Raw genomic sequence first — 17,107 nt, forward strand, 5'->3', positions numbered from 1 at the left:
AAGAGTGCTTAATTGCTTTAGGGGTAAACATGTAAACCACTTGGGCAGACAGATAAATGTGCGATCCCTAGAAGTAATAACAATGGATTAGTGACAATGTGCCCAAAAGTTACACAAGTTATCAGCCAGAGACAGGCATGATAGGCCTTTAAAACATGTCCTGGGCCCTTCTATCACATCGAGAAACAGGGCTTACTTTCATATCAGATCCACCAGCAGGTGGAAGTAGAGTTCTTAAAATAGTGACTGTATGTTTCTGGCTGATCTTTATGTAATGTACCTTGCAGCAGTGGTTCTCAAACGTTTTTGTGCCAAGGACCCCCCAAATGATATATATGTGGCAGCGGACCCCCATCTGAAAAAGCTTTGTGCCAGGGACCCCAGAAGAGAAGATTTGTGTCAAAACAAATACAGCACTTTTCATATTTTTCACAAAAAAAAAAAAAAAAAGAGCAGATATACAAGCTCACAGCGTGGCACGAAGCGTGGCACAATGCGTCGCAAAGCGACGCGTTGTGAGCTTGTAGATCAGCTATTTTCAAATGATTTTTATACATATTATACATTTGAAAACTTGTGAAATTGGACCTTCTGCATAACGAGTACTTTCACTTTTGGTACTTTAAAGGAGAAGTTCACCCAAAAAATTACTTATTTTCTATCAATTACACACCCCATGAAGCCTTGATTCCATGGATTCCAGTGGCATTCCTAAGACAATAATTTGATGACTGTGTGTATTTCCGGTAGGAGACACAAATAATCTACTTTGTGTCTCCTACCGGATACATTAGCCGGTAGGAGACGGGAATCAAATTATTAGCTTAGGAATGCGACAAAAACAAAAAAGAATCCATGGATTCAAGGCTTCATAGGGTGTGCAATTGATAGAAAATAAGTCATTTTTTGGGTGAACTCCTCCTTTAAGTACATTTTGATACCAATACTTAAGTACTTTAACTCAAGTACATTTTGAACTCTGGACTTTTACTTGTAACAGAGTATTTCTACATTGCAGTATTGGTACTTTTACTTAAGTAAAACATGTTAGTACTTTTTCCACCCCTGACAGTGTGTCCCTGACCCCTCCATACAGTTTCTCCTCGGTTTAATAATTTACACTTTACAATGTATCCCATGGCTGTGGAATGCACAAGGCCAGTACAGCAGGCAGAAATAGATGTTCCTGAACAGAGTTAACACACATTAGATAGTTTTCCACAAATGGAAGTGTATTCTCACCTGTTATTAATCACAAGGGTCAAACAAAGCTCATAATCCCATAAGCTATAAATGGCACAAATCTGATGTGTGGCTTGTGAATGTATTGATTGGCTTTGGATGCTGAAGCTGCTGCGTCTTGTGTTTTTCAGTGACGTGTCTCCTTTTGTTGTTTATTTTGTTTCTTATTTAGCTGTATGTTTTTGCTGCTGTTTTCTGTGTTTTAGCTTATCCAGTGTATTTGGTTTTTGATTTTCTGTCCAGCACTTTGGAAACCCTGACAAAGTAGTAAAATGTAATGTATAAATAAAGTGGATTGGATTGGAGACTTGAGACTTGGTAGCCTCGCTTAGCCACGTGATCACAGATCTCCACCTACCTTTGAGGCAGACTGACATGCGTTCGAGGAGTCTCAAGGCTCAGGAAGAGCTTCTATCCGACAACTGGCCATAAACAAGGATAAAAATACAAATCAGACTGACTGATCAGCTGACTGATGTGCTTTCACTACTTTATTATTTTTATATATAAAAATGATCAAGAAGTGAAAGCACATCAGTGACTAATATGAGGGTCACTAATTTAGATACATTTCCAGGCTGATTTTAGTTTCCAGTCTGCCCATGGCTGCAACAGTTATTTCAACCACTTAACCCCACACAAATGCCTAAATTATACATGTTGAAATTGTTGGATTTTCTTTCGTTTTTACTTTGGCCTATTTTGGATACCAAAAATGGGATACCGGGGTTAAAATGGTTAACAATTCTTCATGGACGTGCATTCCATGACTGGTTTTAAGTCCTCCCCAGTAAATGAGGAGGATCCAGTTAAGTGTTGAAAGTAGAAGCATAAATCATCCATCACACAGTCCCAGCTTTGTGGAATATCATCCATGATCCAAAAGGAGGACAACCCGCCGTCGGACAAGCTGAGGAATTCATCTGTCTTTTTGCATGGAAATACCCCCCGGTTCAATCCCCGGCTCCCTCTGGGCTAGTGTCACGATACAGAAGCAGGTTTGTGACCAGCTCTACCGTGAGAATCCTTACATGGGTTTGGAAAAAGCCTCCAGCAGAAATGGTCAACGTTCTCATCTCCCACTACTACAGTGCCTTTGGGCAAGTCACTTAAAACTTCTATTTGCTCTAGTAGAGCCGCTCTGTCGCCAACAGTAGGACGTCATGTCTCGAGCAGCTCTGTTCGAGTATTTTGTTCTAAAGGAGCATTCACACTCACGGTGAGGTTTTAAATTAACACAACCGCACAGACATTTTGAGGGGCAGGTGCTCAAGTAAATTATACTTTTTTTTGTTTACGTGGTCTGCTCTTTTTTCCCTCTACACCTATACCTCTTTGCCAAAAATAGCCGATCTACAAGCCCACAACGCCTCGCAGCGCGAGGCGTTGTGGGCTTGTAGATCTGCTATTTTTGGCTAAAGTTCTCCTCAGAAAAGGGATGCTAGGTTTCGAGTGGTTATGGTAAAAAGAAAAATCATATCACATAAAGATTTGGCGGACCCCCTGTAGTAACTCTGAGGACCCCCTGTTGAAGACCCCTGCTGTAAACTGGAAGAAAAAAAAAACACGTTTTTTTTTTTTTCTCAAAAGGGCACTTCTGGTCAAGAGGGCAAAGGGCAGGTGCTCTAGCGCCACCTAGAGTCTATCTGTGCACGTCCCTGAAAGGAGCATTCACACTCACGGTGAGGTTTTGAATGAACACAACCGCTCCCAAACCAGACTATACTTTGAAGGTCCTTTTAACGGTCTCTTTAGCAAAACTGGACTGCTCCATTATTATGGCATTCAGAGAGGCTTCGTTGTTCAGAGTCTGGGCCTTGCTGTACAGGCCCTGTTTCACACGGAACGCCAGGGCTTTGACCAGCTCCCTGTACCTCCTGGGAGTGCAGGCGAGGCCCTCGTAGCACCGGCAGGTGAACCGCCGCGTGAACAGCTTCAGGTCGGCCGGGCCGGGCCTGCCCAGCACCAGGAAGCGGCCCCGGACGCGCGCGATCCGGAAGCGTCCGGGGCTCAGGTGGAGGTGGTGGTCCGAGTTGTAGTTCTTGCGGACGCAGCGGCCGTTCCCCTGGCACAGGAGGTCGGAGCAGAGCTGGGCGGCCGCCGTCACGTTGACCACGTACGGGTTGAGGGTGGAGGAGAGGTAGGAGGAGAGAGCCTCGCACGAGGTCTGCAGGGAGGGAGAGATGAGGAAATTTACATTTCGTCACTGTCGGGCAGAAATCTCCATATTTCAATGTGTCATTACGATGTGCCACAATGTGATCTTGTAGATGTGCTACTTTCACTATTTATCATACCAAGAAGTATTGTTGCCGGGCAGAAAACTCCAATCTCCAGGTTTCAAGTGTTTTTGCATAAATGAAAGACCTACTTCATCATACAAAAGTGTCGCACAAAACTAGTGAAAAAAGCCAAACTACAAGCTCACAACACCTTGCATTGAGAGCTTGTAGATCGGCTATTTTCACAATTGTAATTTTTATTTATTTAATAATAATAAAAAAGAAACAGTTTGGACATACAAGGTTTCCACCCGACATTGACAATATAGGAAACAAATGGAACCTTTACGGTAGCAAGCGCTAGCATCCGTCAACATCCCCAGCCACTAAGCTGTTGTCTGTCAGTCAGAGAGTATCTGTCTCTCCACCACCTGCTGGAGAGTCTTTGTTTAGCGGCTGAGTGACGACACAATGACCTGATCAAATCTTTTTTTGTATGTGTCCCCTGCTAGTAGCCAGTACGTAGCCAGTATTACTGTACTGTACGTGCTGAATGATCTGTCTGTCATGGAGGGCAGAGCATGGTTTCCGTCCAAACAAACGCTGCACCAGATTCATACAAGACAGCATGACGTCACCTGGTTTGCTCCAAATCCACCAGACTCGCTAAATAAAATCATACTAGGGAAAGAGGAAGCACAACCTTATGGCTTTCGTCGAGGGCGCCATATATTTGTCACTCAAAGCGGTTAACTGAGGCTCTGCGCACTTGTCAGAAAGTTGAGCAAGGAAAGTTGGGTGCAGCACTGTGAGTGAGTGAGGCGTGAGTGCTACATGTGGGCAACAGAGTGTGTGTGTGTGTGTGTGTGTGTGTGTGTGTGTTGCTGAAGAGTGAGAAAAATGCAGGTTGACTTTTCCACAAGGCATAGATGAGAAGAGTCAAAGGTGAGCGGTTTCCAAGGCTATGTTATGGTCTATGTACCATTGACAGTTATTTTTTTAGGCTTAAGCCCGAAAAATAGGCGGTCTATGAGATCTATAATAGTAGATAGACCTGCTGTTTTCGGTCCCTGACGTTCTCATATGATGAAGCCTAAGGATGTGCAGTGTGTGGAGATACCTTGTCGTTATAGTCGGCGCTGGCCCCCCACAGCACGGCCCCCGAGGCCCCTACTGCTGCACTCTCCCCTATGGTCCTGACCAGATCCCCCTGGGAAAACACACACAAAAGTGTTCTCACAATTCATGTCTATTTCTCACATTTCTATACTTCTTCTACTAATACTTAATTTCTAACACTCTCATAAGTATACAGTAAAACAAGTACTCTCTCTCTCTCTCACTCACACACACACACACACACACACACACACACACACACACACACACACACACACACACACACACACACACACACACACACACACACACACACACACACACACACACACACACACACACACACACACACACACACAAAGGATAACGGTTTCTTTCTACGGTGAAGGTTACATCACAGAATCCACAGTGAAACCAAACAAGAAGGAGACACAAAATATCACTGATTCTCAAGGTTGGGTCCGGGGACCACCAGGGGTCCAAAATGTTGTCCACATGTTGTCCAAAACACTGTACACATGTGTATACCACATTTGTACACTCTCAGAATCTATACAACATCGCAACATTTTTGCTTATAATAACATGTGTAAAAATATGGACGCCACTTTCAAAGTGGCTAATTTCACTAGCTAGAAGTTACCCTAATCAGAGAAGAATGTAAAATGATGACAGTTCAGATCATACTGTAGGTTTCTCTCTCCCCAGTCCCCACCAACACTATAGACAATTGTATAATTCTGTACGAAATCTAACAGCAAATATCTTCTCTTATGGGGGGTCCCTGGCACAAACATTTTTCAAATGGGGGTCCGTGGTCTAATACTGTACAGATCAATTTGTTGGTCCTTGACAATATGAAAAGTTTGAGAAGCACCGTATAGACAATATTCAGCCACTAGATGGTGCACTAGTACAATCCACATGTCAACACCTCTTGTTGATATGGTCCTTATTTCCCTGAGTTATTACTGTAATGTCTATAAGGCAGCACTCATGCAGTTTGAAGAACCATTGTAAAGTGGTGATTGCCTCTAAGCTTCTCTTTAGGGAGAAAGTATTCCGCGATCTCCAAATGCTATAGAGTCTGGGACAACACATCCCGAAAGCCGAGAAAGGAAGCCGTCATCTGATCTGCATTTCCGAAAATATATTTAAAAATATCATATATATCATATCATAACATTTTATTTCTTAATTTACATTTCGGATAAGCAGCAAGCTATACAGGCTTTGATTATTTGTATTTATATTAGGACAAATGAGTGCGACTGTAAAGCCGAAACGGAAGCGGGGAGGATACTGTGTCACATCTGCTTTACCCCCGGTTCATTTTCAGAACTTCCGTGCTCCAGACTGTGCGACAGAAGCATTTGAAAATTGTGGGAAAAAAACAGGAAGCAACATGGATAATGGCAGCCGTTAGCCTCATAACATAATTGCCTAACTCATATTTGTAATGTTTTCAGGAAACATAACAAAAAAAAAACACTTTTTGCCTAAGTCACCTAGATGACTTCTGCCTACTCTCCTGACACTGCTGATTTATCCTGCCTCCTGTTCTGAGCCTATCAGAATGCTTGTAACAAAAAAAAAACACTTTCTGCCTAAGTCAACAAGTTTTGGTATGTAACTAGCATTCTGATTGGCTTAGGACATTGGCAATAAGGCACAATGATGCAGCAATGTTAAGAGAGTAGAGCTAGGCAATGTCAATTTTAAAAAAAAGTGAGTTAAACAATTATGCTATGAGGCTAACGTAACTCAGACAATAATTGTACACTTTTCAAAGTACAGATGTAACTCAAGTCCAGTTCAGACTACAGCGGTTTAAGTGGTTAAGTAACAAAACACTGTTCTAGGTTGCCTAGATCCACCACACACATTCTGCCCTAGTTATCCACCTGGCTGAGGAAGCGTCGGTTCTGGTCGATGAAGACCGGCCGTGCGTAGACGAACACCGGGGCAGCGGCCGTACCGTTGCGTCTGGGCAGAGACGACACCCTCAGAGCCTCCTTGACCCGGTTCCGCACCATCAGCGCCGCCTTGTGGCTGTTTCTCAACGAGGCCTGAAACAACAATATTTAGGTATTACGTTTAGGTATTTTTAATTTTATTTTTTATTGTTTTCACCAATATTGGCGTTTGTATCTTTATCTGATTCCCATTAGTTCTTTGTTTTTATCATTGAGAATGAGGGTCCACTCCTCAATGTATTTGTGAAAAAAACTAAGGGTTGAATCAATATTTTGTTGTATGACAGCAAAAGTAGCAGGAAATAGCTCACAACACGCCACAATGCCATGCATTATGATCTTGTAATCTGCTATCGACCAAATCATTATGAACAGAAATGTATTTACGGGTACCAGGGGGTCCCCAGCCAAATTAGTAACAAAAGCATCACAATTATTTTAACCACTTTATCCATATTTTATACTTTGGCTATTCAAAAATAGCAGATATCAAGCGGCACTGAGTGCCGCGCTATGAGCTTGTAGATCTGCTATCTTTTTTTAAATCTCGAAAATGTGTGCAAATCTTTCAATCTTTTTTTTAAAAGGCGAACATTTTTAACTCAAATCTTTGCTTCTGGGGGGTCCCTGGCACAACATATTTTCAGGTGGGGGTCCGCGGCACCAAAAAGGTTTGAGAACCACTGGTGTAGATAGTGTATTCTTGAGCACACGGCAGCAGTGGTGGAAAAAGTACTCAAATTCTTTACTTAAGTAAAGGTACCAATACTGCAATATAAAAATACTCTGTTACAAGTAAAAGTCCAGAATTAAAAATTTACTTGAGTAAAAGTACAAAAGTATTGGCATCAAAATGTACTTAAAGTACCAAAAGTAAAAGTGCTTAATATTTGAAAATAGCCGATCTACAAGCACACAACGCGTCGCGATGCGACGCGTTGTGAGCTTGTAGATCTGCTATTTTCAAATAGCCTAGGTATAAAATAGGTTTAAAGTGGTTAATGTATGTTTCATCATATCATAATTTATATCTGAAAAGTAACTAGTAACTAAAGTTTTCAAGTACATGTAGTGGAGTAAAAGTACAATATTTGCCTCTGAAATGTAGTGGAGTAGAAGTAAAAGTATTGGAAATTGGAAATACTCAAGTAAAGTACAAATACCTCAAAACTGTACTTAAGTACAGTACTTAAGTAAATGTACTTAGTTACTTTCCACCACTGCACGGCAGGACGTACCTGCAGGTATATGGAAGGGAAGAGGGCCGTACTGGTCTCCCACAGCCACAGGAGCTTGTCGTTCTGCAGCCGGACCTCCCGGGAACAGCGGCCGTTATAGCCAGGCTCGAGCCAGCCGTAGTTGTAGCAGTTGGGGAACAGGTAGAACCCCCACAGGTAGTTGGGTCTCATGGCTCTGCCCAGAGACAAGGTGGCCGACATGAAACTCCTGGACGCTTTCTGGAAGGAAGGGACGGACGGACAGTGGGGCGGGAAGGGACTAAATAAATAACTGACGTGAATCCATCGGAACACATGTTTTTTTTTCTTCAATTTCCTGTAAGGCTAACAGTTTTGGACATTTTGTGGTGGAAAGTAACTAAGTACATTTACTTAAGTACTGTACTTAAGTACAATTTTGAGGTATTTGTACTTTACTTGAGTATTTCCAATTTTCAATACTTTTACTTCTACTCCACTACATCTCAGAGGCAAATATTGTACTTTTACTCCCCTACATTTACTTGAAAACTTTAGTTACTAGTTACTTTTCAGATATAAATTATGATATAATGAAACATTAACCTGGTTTATTAACCTATAATAAACCATATCATATACATTAACCACTTTAGCCCTATTTTATAAATATGCTATTTGAAAATAGCCGATCTTCAAGCTCACAACGCGTCGCATCGCGACGCGTTGTGAGCTTGTAGATCTGCTATTTTCAAATATTTAGTACTTTTACTTTTGGTACTTTAAGTACATTTTGATGCCAATACTTTCGTACTTTTACTAAGTAACATTTTAACTCTGGACTTTTACTTGTAACAGAGTATTTTTATATTGCAGTATTGGTACTTTTACTTAAGTAAAGAATTTGAGTACTTTTTCCACCACTGTGGACATACGTGGACATACACTGTGGACATACGTGCTGTCGGGTTTGTCTCCAAACCCGACAGCAACAAATGGTTAAAGCCGTTAACCATTTAACAGCTTTACCATGAAGGGGATCTGAATGAACAGACCTGGAAGTGGTGTTTAGCCAGCGCCGCGGCCTGCCGGGCAGACAGGAAGGGGTACCTCTGCAGCACCAGGCCTATAGACAGGCTCTGGTAGATCCTCTTAGAACCCCAGTTCCTGTCCCACAGCGGGCGCCATTCCTCCCAGTCCACGACAGCCAGACCTCGACTGGACCTGGAGGGACGGAGGGAGGGAGGGAGGGAGAGGTAGGAGAGATTAGTACTGTCACGATCATGACATTTTACTTGATGATTAATGTTCATAGTATAATTGCAATGAACAATGTAGTTCTGTTTTTGGCATTGAACATTGGAACATATACATATAAATGTGTAAACAAAAACTGCACCGGGCAGATAGGACAAATAACTTGTGTACAAAGAAATGACTGACAATGACCAACAGAGGGAACCCGTCTTGAGAGATTAGACAATGGCCGATACCAATAATCAAAATAAAGGATGTACTATGTATGTAAGCAGCATTTCATTGTACGGTATATGGTAAAAAACATGGGGGTACAGGCCCAGTCTGTCTGTGTAAAAGAAAAGGAGGAAAAAAAGAATAGAAAGTCCATTAACCCAATAAGACCGGGAACGCATCTGCGTAATTTTTTTAATTCTTTGGCTATTAAAAAAATAGCAGATATACAAGCTCATAGCGCGGCACCGAGTGCCGCACTATGAGCTTGTAGATCTGCTATTTTTTTTTAAATCGTGAACATTTGTGCAAATCTTTGAATATATATATTTATCTAAAGCGAACATCTGTGACTCAAATCTTTGCTTCTGGGGATTCTACAAATGTCTTCTAAATCTCTAACAGTTTAAAAAAAAAAATGTTGCTATAATATCGGGGTTCCCAAACTTTTTCATGTCAAGGATCACCCAAAATGATTGTATTTAATGTGATTGTATGATAAATGTATTTGGCCGTGGACCCCCCATCTCCCCCCATCAAAATATTTAGTTCCAGGGACCCCCAGAAGTTGTAACAGAGTTAAAAATGTTTTAAAAAAACATGTTCAAAGATTGGCACAAATGTTCACGATTTAAAAGAAAATAGGCACAGAGTGCCGCGCTATGAGCTTGTAGATCTGCTATCTTTTGAATAGCCCAAAGAAATCTTAAAATGACACGTTCCCGGTCTTAAAGAGTTATTCTATGCCCGAGCTCCTGACTGTCTGACCTGGAGGGGATATAGTATGTGATGTCTGCTCTGGCCTTGGACATGCTGGCCCTCAGGTTGCCTTGCTGAGGTATTCCACCATTCAGACGTTTCCTGCCGGTGCGATCCACATGGGGGTACAGGCCCAGTCTGTCTGTGTAGAACAGAGACAGGAACTGACCGGGAACCTGCGGGGAGATGAGGCTCGTTCAATACATTGTTTGATTGATAATTCAATCAGGTGAATGGCTGCGTTGCCACAGACCGACGAGGCACAGAGAGAGAATCGTGCTTCTGTGCAATGACGATTAAGATGCAGAAATCAAGGTTTCCAAGTTATAAGAACCATCTGGGTTTGTACGACTAATAGCGATAATAGCCGATCGACAAGCTCACAACGGTTCATGTTTCGGTGCGTGAGCTTATAGACTGGCACTGTTTTTAAATTAAAAAAAAGACAGTTTGACAAATTTAGAAAATGTGCCCAAAATAGGGATACCAGGGTTATGTGTTATTTTTTTTTTTTATTCTTACATTGTGATGTTATTTTCCCCCATCCCCAAAGCCAATCAATCAATCAATCAATCCCTCCTACCTTAGCAGGTGTGGCCACTCCTCTGAAGGTGGAGGTGTCCAGGGAGATGTTGTACCTGTTGCACACCAGGTCAGGGATGTTCCACGTGACGATGAACGGCTGACGATCAAACAACGGACGAGTGGCGGGAGGGAGGCGAGGGGGAGGGGGCGGTCTGGCATGGCGGCGGGGGGGAAGCCTTTTAGGGAGAGGAGATGCGACGGCTTGAGGGCGAGGAGAAGAGGAGGTTTGTGTGGGAAGGGAGGAAGAGGAAATGGGAGAAAAGGGAGTTGAGGTTGTGGAAATGGAAGTGGGGAGATTGCAGGGAGTCTGTGTGGGTCTCGAGGAATGAGGGAGAGCAGTTTCAGACGGAGGTGGAGAACTTGTGGAGAAAGGAAGTATGGAGGTCGTGAGAGAAGGAGGAGGGTTCGAGGGCGGAGATGGCGATGTCAATGATTCGCTGCCAAGTTTAGTGTGAGGAGACTGTGAGCTTTTGGGAAGCGGGGACCGTGAAGGAGGAAGAGAGGGTAAATCTGAACGGGAAGTTGAGGGTAACATGTTGAAAAACTTTCCAAAACGTTTAGCCGGTTTGCCAGTTTTGGGGAACAACAAAAGTAACGTTTTGGAGGTTGACCGTGAAGTTGGGGTTAGGTATGGAGCTGTGACGGAGGTTTCTGGTGAAGAAGTCGGGGACATTGTTGCAACAGAAGTAACCGGGGCATAGGTAGAGCTCTGAGGAGACAAAGAGGTTTCTAACACTGTAGGACTGTAGGTAAGTGTGACAGGGGGGATAGTTGTGTGGGGTATTGACTGTGTGGTTGTGAGGGTAGAAATGGTGGTGGTGGTGGTGGTAGAGACAGCAGGAGTAGACCAGAGAGAGGATGTGAGTGTTGGGAGGACAGAGAATATGAGCGTAGAGAAGAAAGACAGCGTCAGAGACGGGAGGAGACGTCGCCTGAACGACAGAAGTAGCAGTGAACAGCCTCCGCTCTTGTGAGTGATGCAAACCATCCTTACCCCTGAAAGAGAGGAAAAGGAAATACAGTCAAACCTGAATGAGAAGTTAGGGACCAGAAAATGAAAGCACAGTATCTAACAAATACCACACACCAGTAAAGGTCTAGTGTGAGAGGGATTCATTATACTAGCTACTGTCCTTTCCGTTGAGGAAGACAAATATTTACTTGGTTGGTACGAGCATTGTTTTACACATTAAACAAAGGCTTCACAGTCATGCATTAAAGGAAAGATGATTGGCAACTTTAATGTACTGACTATACACTATGTAGTATAGCACCTTATAGAGCACAAAATGTAAGACACATACAGTACAGCCACAAAGATTGATACTGTACAAAACCTTGATATGAAAAATGGAATGAACACAATGAAATCATCATGTCCCTAGACATCATGCCAATAAACTCCATACTACCATCTATACACCCTGGTGTCATTTCTTTCATTTAAACACATGAACCCTAGCGTCAATATTCTGGGCATGTCATAATAGGCGAACATTCAGCAAAACTACAAGCTCACAACACGTCACAACGCAATGCGTTGAGAGCCTGTAGACCAGCTATTTTCAGTGAAGAGATTTGGTGTAGAGGGAAAAGGGAGAGAACCAATATAGACCCCTGGGGAACCCTGTCAACAAAGTATATTGGGGTTAAGTGGTTAATACTGAGTGAAGACAGGTATTACCATGAATGGCAAACGCTACCAAAGAAAATCGACTCCAACCTCGCCAGGCCTAAACAGACATAAATCCAACCTGCCAACACCAAAGAGATTCTCCACAGCCAACTCAAACTCACAGATTCAACCTACTGTCAAGGTCATGGCCAACTCGATCCCACAGGCACACTCCGTCAAGCACTTGGTGACAAGGTAAAGAGCTGCGTATTACCTGGACATTTCTAGTGACACCGCCTCGCCTCCTGATCCCGTTGATGCTACGAGTCTACGACGATGTGTTGCTGGATTAGGAGCAAACTCACAACCTCAGGCAAGGAAAACTGCTCTTCAGAGTGGACTGGGGCAAGAAAGCAGCCTTCGTCTGTACTGGGGAGGATGAGAGGGAAGACTGAGAGATAGAAAGAGAGAGAGACTGCATGCAGGGATGCATTCTGCTGTCCGTACACATCTAAGAGCGTCTTGTTATGATCGCTTCTGGTGCCAAGTTTGTCTTGGAACGTAGGAGGAAGCCTCACCTGGGTGTGAGGTTAGGGAACGTGCACGTGGAACAGCAGAATGCCTTGGACACTGACCCGGGAACGAGGATCAGACTGTTATTGCAGTGTTTGGCGCGCCGTGACCTCCCAGTGTGCCTATGTGGACTGGGATGACGTTTTGACTAGGGGTGCAATCGTTTTTTGTTTTTTTTTACCATAATTTGTCCCACGGAGGAAATTCAGTTTCAACTTCACCCAGCTGATGGCTGCTCAGATGGTCATGATGAGTGCTCGGGGAGTCGGGAAGGAGCTGTGGGTTAAGCGTCTTGCTAAGGGGCACTTGTGTGGGCCAGGAGGCGAACCGGTGACCTTCTGATTACCAGACGGCATCTCTACCCACTAAGCTCCAGGCATCCCTAATTGAACTTATCACCTATAAATTAGCGATTATATATCTTTTTATATTGATAATCAATTCACACACACACACACAGAAATATTTCCTAATTGTATTCTAAAACTCTTAACCATAAAACAACCATTTCACCAGGAAAAATGCCCTCAAAATGTCTATTTCTCACATTCTATTATACTTGCAGGGACATTTGGATTTTGGAGTATAGTAATATAAGCGCACACACACACACACACACACACACACACACACACACACACACACACACACACACACACACACACACACACACACACACACACACACACACGCGCACCTGTTTGAGAACATCTTGTGCAGCAGTGTCATGATGAATTTCTGAATGCGTTTGCTGTTAATAATTTTGGTGCGATATGCTCATCATGAATGACTCAAAGCCTCTGTAATGCTGAATTTATGCTCTGTCGTACGATAGTGTCACATCAAAAATATTTACCTAACACTGAAGTGCAACAGTCCTGCAAGAAGCCACGGTAAACATTTTTAGGATGCGGTGATGGGGACAGAAATACAAGCAGGAATATGCCTACAATCCCGACAGATTAATGTTGACAGGGTTAGAGTTTTACCACTTTAACACTATTTTATACTTCGGCTTTTTGAAAATGGCCGATCTACAAGCTCACAACGAAGTCCCTGGCGCCAAATCTTTTCAAATGGGGGTCTGTGGCCAAATCCATATCAATTCGGTTGCATCTCGCATTAAAACGTATGAGAACCACTGGTCTAAATATAGCAGTTAACCGTCATGGCTGGTGATGAAGTCCTTAAGCCCCGCCCACATGTTCACAGACTAAAGTTAGGACAGAATGGTTTCACACCCAAGTGACACGAGAGAGGAGCTGCATAATAAGAGTTAGAACTCAAATTCCCCGGTGGGAGTGCATTTATTACATAATGGTTTTAGGCATTTAGCATCCAGCGTAACATTTGGAGAAGGCAGTGGTGCTTAAACATTTTCGTATCAAGGACCGCCAAATTTGAAAATATTTGGTGCCAGGGAGGACCCCCATAAGAAAAGATGTCTGTTGTTAGATGAATATTAGTACATAATTCAACTGTCTATTCTGCAGGTGGGGAGAGTCAAACCTATGATCTGAACAGTCATTCTAATACAGTAAATTCTGTCATTGGATTACCTTCTAACTGGTTATATTATAGTGAAATTAACAACTTTCAACCTGCCGTCCCTATTTCTGCACATCATAGGCAAAAATGTACCAAAATAGAAAAAATAGCCTAAACAAACGACGTTGTGAGCTTGTAGATGGGCTGTTTTCACTATTTTTGAAATAGTGCTCAAATGGTTAAACCGTGCCTCATTTTGCTGGGGAGCCCATGGAACCCCCTCTAGGACAACTGGGGGATTCCCGGACCCCACTTTCAGGAGCACAGGGGATGAGGTTCGGCCCGTTATCCCTGGCGTTCCTAGAAGTGATACAAGGTCACTGGCTGCTGCTGCCCCATGTTTTCACTCTGCATTCTCACCAGTCTGTGAACTCTGCAACACCACCAAATGGGACAGACGTTTGTCTTTCCATACATACTGTACACGATATACTGTACTGTACACACATTCAACATGAACACTGCTACAATGTACACATTCTTAACCACTTGGTCGGCTGTTTTTGGCAAAGGAGATTTGGTGTAGGCCGAAAGGCCGTACAGAGCCAACTCGGGTCCTGTTTAATAAGTGCCAGGAAGCCCGTGCTGCCGGTCATAGCCACGAGACCATGCTGATTATCAATGCTGCCTTTGGCATCGATATACAACCCAACAGCCAAGTAGTTATGTTAGGCTCACCATATGGCCGCACTGACCACTGAGTCCCCGGTTCGATTCCCGGGCCCGGCCGGACCATTTACAGGATCTGTCTCTCTGTACTATCACTGACGAAATAAAGGCTTACGTAAAATAACTAAAATACTTAAAAAATAATGAAATACTGCGTTTGAAAAGCAAGAATGACACCTCTCAGCTCTCCTGTTACATGTACTGTTAGTCATGCTTACAGTGGAAACCAGAATGTCGTGCCTTGTGTTTATCCCGTACTTGTGTTTATGTACGTGGTCGGACAGACGCGCTGCGTACCATTTGGTGATGACCATTTCACGGGCTGGCGAGAGCTGTGTGAAGACTGGGATTGTAACCTTTGACCCCAGTGTTTTTGGGTCAAGATGGGATTAGAGTTGCTTGCGAGGCCATGCTGGGGGGGTTGGAGTATGAGTGTGTGTGTGTGTGTGTGTGTGTGTGTGTGTGTGTTGGGGGGTACAGGTGACCCAGACATGGCCCCATTGCATACCAATACCTGTGGGAGATGTCACCTCAAACCACAGACATGACGCTGCAACCAGCAGGTCAACTTGCTACTGCAATTGCTGTCGGGTGAAACCCTTGTCCAAAACCGTTTCTTTTCTATAATGATGAGAAGTGAAAATAGCCAACAACGCGTCACAATTCAACACATTGTGAGCATGTAGATCTGCTATTTTTTCAATTATTTAAGACCCATTAAGACCTGAGGCCGATTCTACAATGCCTTCTAAATCAGTGGTTCACAAACTTTTTCGTGTACTTGGCCGCGGACCACCGTCTGAAAATGTTTTGTGCCAGGGACGCCCAGATGAGAAGATTTGTGTTCAAAAAATAAATAATAATAATTCAAATGTCAACACACTTTCAAGATTATTTTAAAAATGATCAAAAATAGCAGATGTACATGCTCGCGCTGCAAGCTTGTATATCTGCTATTTTTGAGAACCACTGTTCTAAACCACTGTTCTAAAACCTAAAAGTTTTCTAAAACACTGATGTTGCTATATATATATATAGCTAAAATCTAAAATTACACGATGCTTTCCCAGTTTTAATGGGTTAAAAACCATTCAGTTTAAGTGATTGTGTGAGTGTGTGTGTGAGTTTCATAAATACTGAACCAATGAAAACTATTAACAAGAGCTTGTGACTAAATGATCCATGGGACACGGGTTCTTTTTTTCCACTTCCTGAAAAGTAACCGTTTTGGACAAACAAGGACATCCATCTTTAACTCTTGAGCTTAACGGGTCCATTTGGTTTCATTTTACGCTCTCAAGCGTTAAGCGTTAAAAATAATTGTTATTTTGATCAACGTTTGCCTGTTATCTCTCCTAAAAATCTCATCAAACAGTGGTCCGTGGCTCAAATGCCGAATAAATAATGGACCTTGATATGAAAAGGGTTGAAAACCACTGCTCTGCATCAAATATCTGGACCAGAATAAGCATGCAAGGAACTAGGGAGATAACTGCCATATTACACAGGATTATTACAGCACAGCTGCATCAAGGGAGGCTCCAGGTGTGTGTTGCGTACTCACCCAATAATTAACTGCTGTGAGTTTGGGTCAGCTCTCGTCATATACAGTGGATCAGGAGGTAGAGCGGCCCTTTCCGAATCGGAAGGTTCCCCGCTCGGCACCCGGCTCCCCCTGAGTTGGCGACCTCGGTGTCCTTGAGCAAGACAGTGAACCCCTAACTGTTCCTGATGAGCAGGCTGGTGCCTTGCATGGTTTCCTCTGCTGTCGGTGTGTGAATGTGTGTGTGAATGGGTGAACGGTATGCACATTGTAATGCATTTTGTATAAAAGGGTGCTACATGTACATAAATGCAGCATTTACCATTTATTTACCATTAGTCATGTCATATGAAATCTATTTGAACGTTTTGGCAGAAAACATGTATTTAGTCAAATATCTCCACTTTCCTACGAGATTCATACAGAACCACAATCTGTGTATGTGACGGGGTGGCATTCACAGCAGCACTAAACACATGAAAACTTCCTTTAAACCATAGTGACAGCACACAGTGTCCAATGTGCACAAGAGTGCAAAGTCCCGATGTCATCGATGCATAGTTACTTTTCATAATTGATTAGTTAGATCA

The 17,107-nt window shown here is 43.1% G+C and overlaps 1 protein-coding gene across 1 annotated transcript; it reads right to left on the reverse strand.

The window, feature by feature from the left end:
* Positions 1–2,939: 2,939 nt before the first annotated feature.
* LOC311039602 (hyaluronidase-1-like) lies at positions 2,940–11,747 on the reverse strand (the record flags this gene model as incomplete). The annotated part of the gene is made up of 10 exons (XM_084049542.1): positions 2,940–3,409; positions 4,585–4,674; positions 6,488–6,652; positions 7,798–8,016; positions 8,811–8,979; positions 9,994–10,160; positions 10,568–10,745; positions 10,930–11,006; positions 11,181–11,565; positions 11,731–11,747. 10 exons carry the CDS (start codon positions 11,745–11,747, stop codon positions 2,963–2,965), a joined length of 1,914 nt encoding a protein of 637 aa, XP_083905668.1. The 3' UTR covers positions 2,940–2,962.
* Positions 11,748–17,107: the final 5,360 nt, after the last annotated feature.

The sequence above is a fragment of the Gymnoscopelus microlampas genome (genome assembly GCF_963454915.1).
Source record: "Gymnoscopelus microlampas genome assembly, chromosome: 23".
Lineage (NCBI taxonomy): Eukaryota > Metazoa > Chordata > Actinopteri > Myctophiformes > Myctophidae > Gymnoscopelus > Gymnoscopelus microlampas.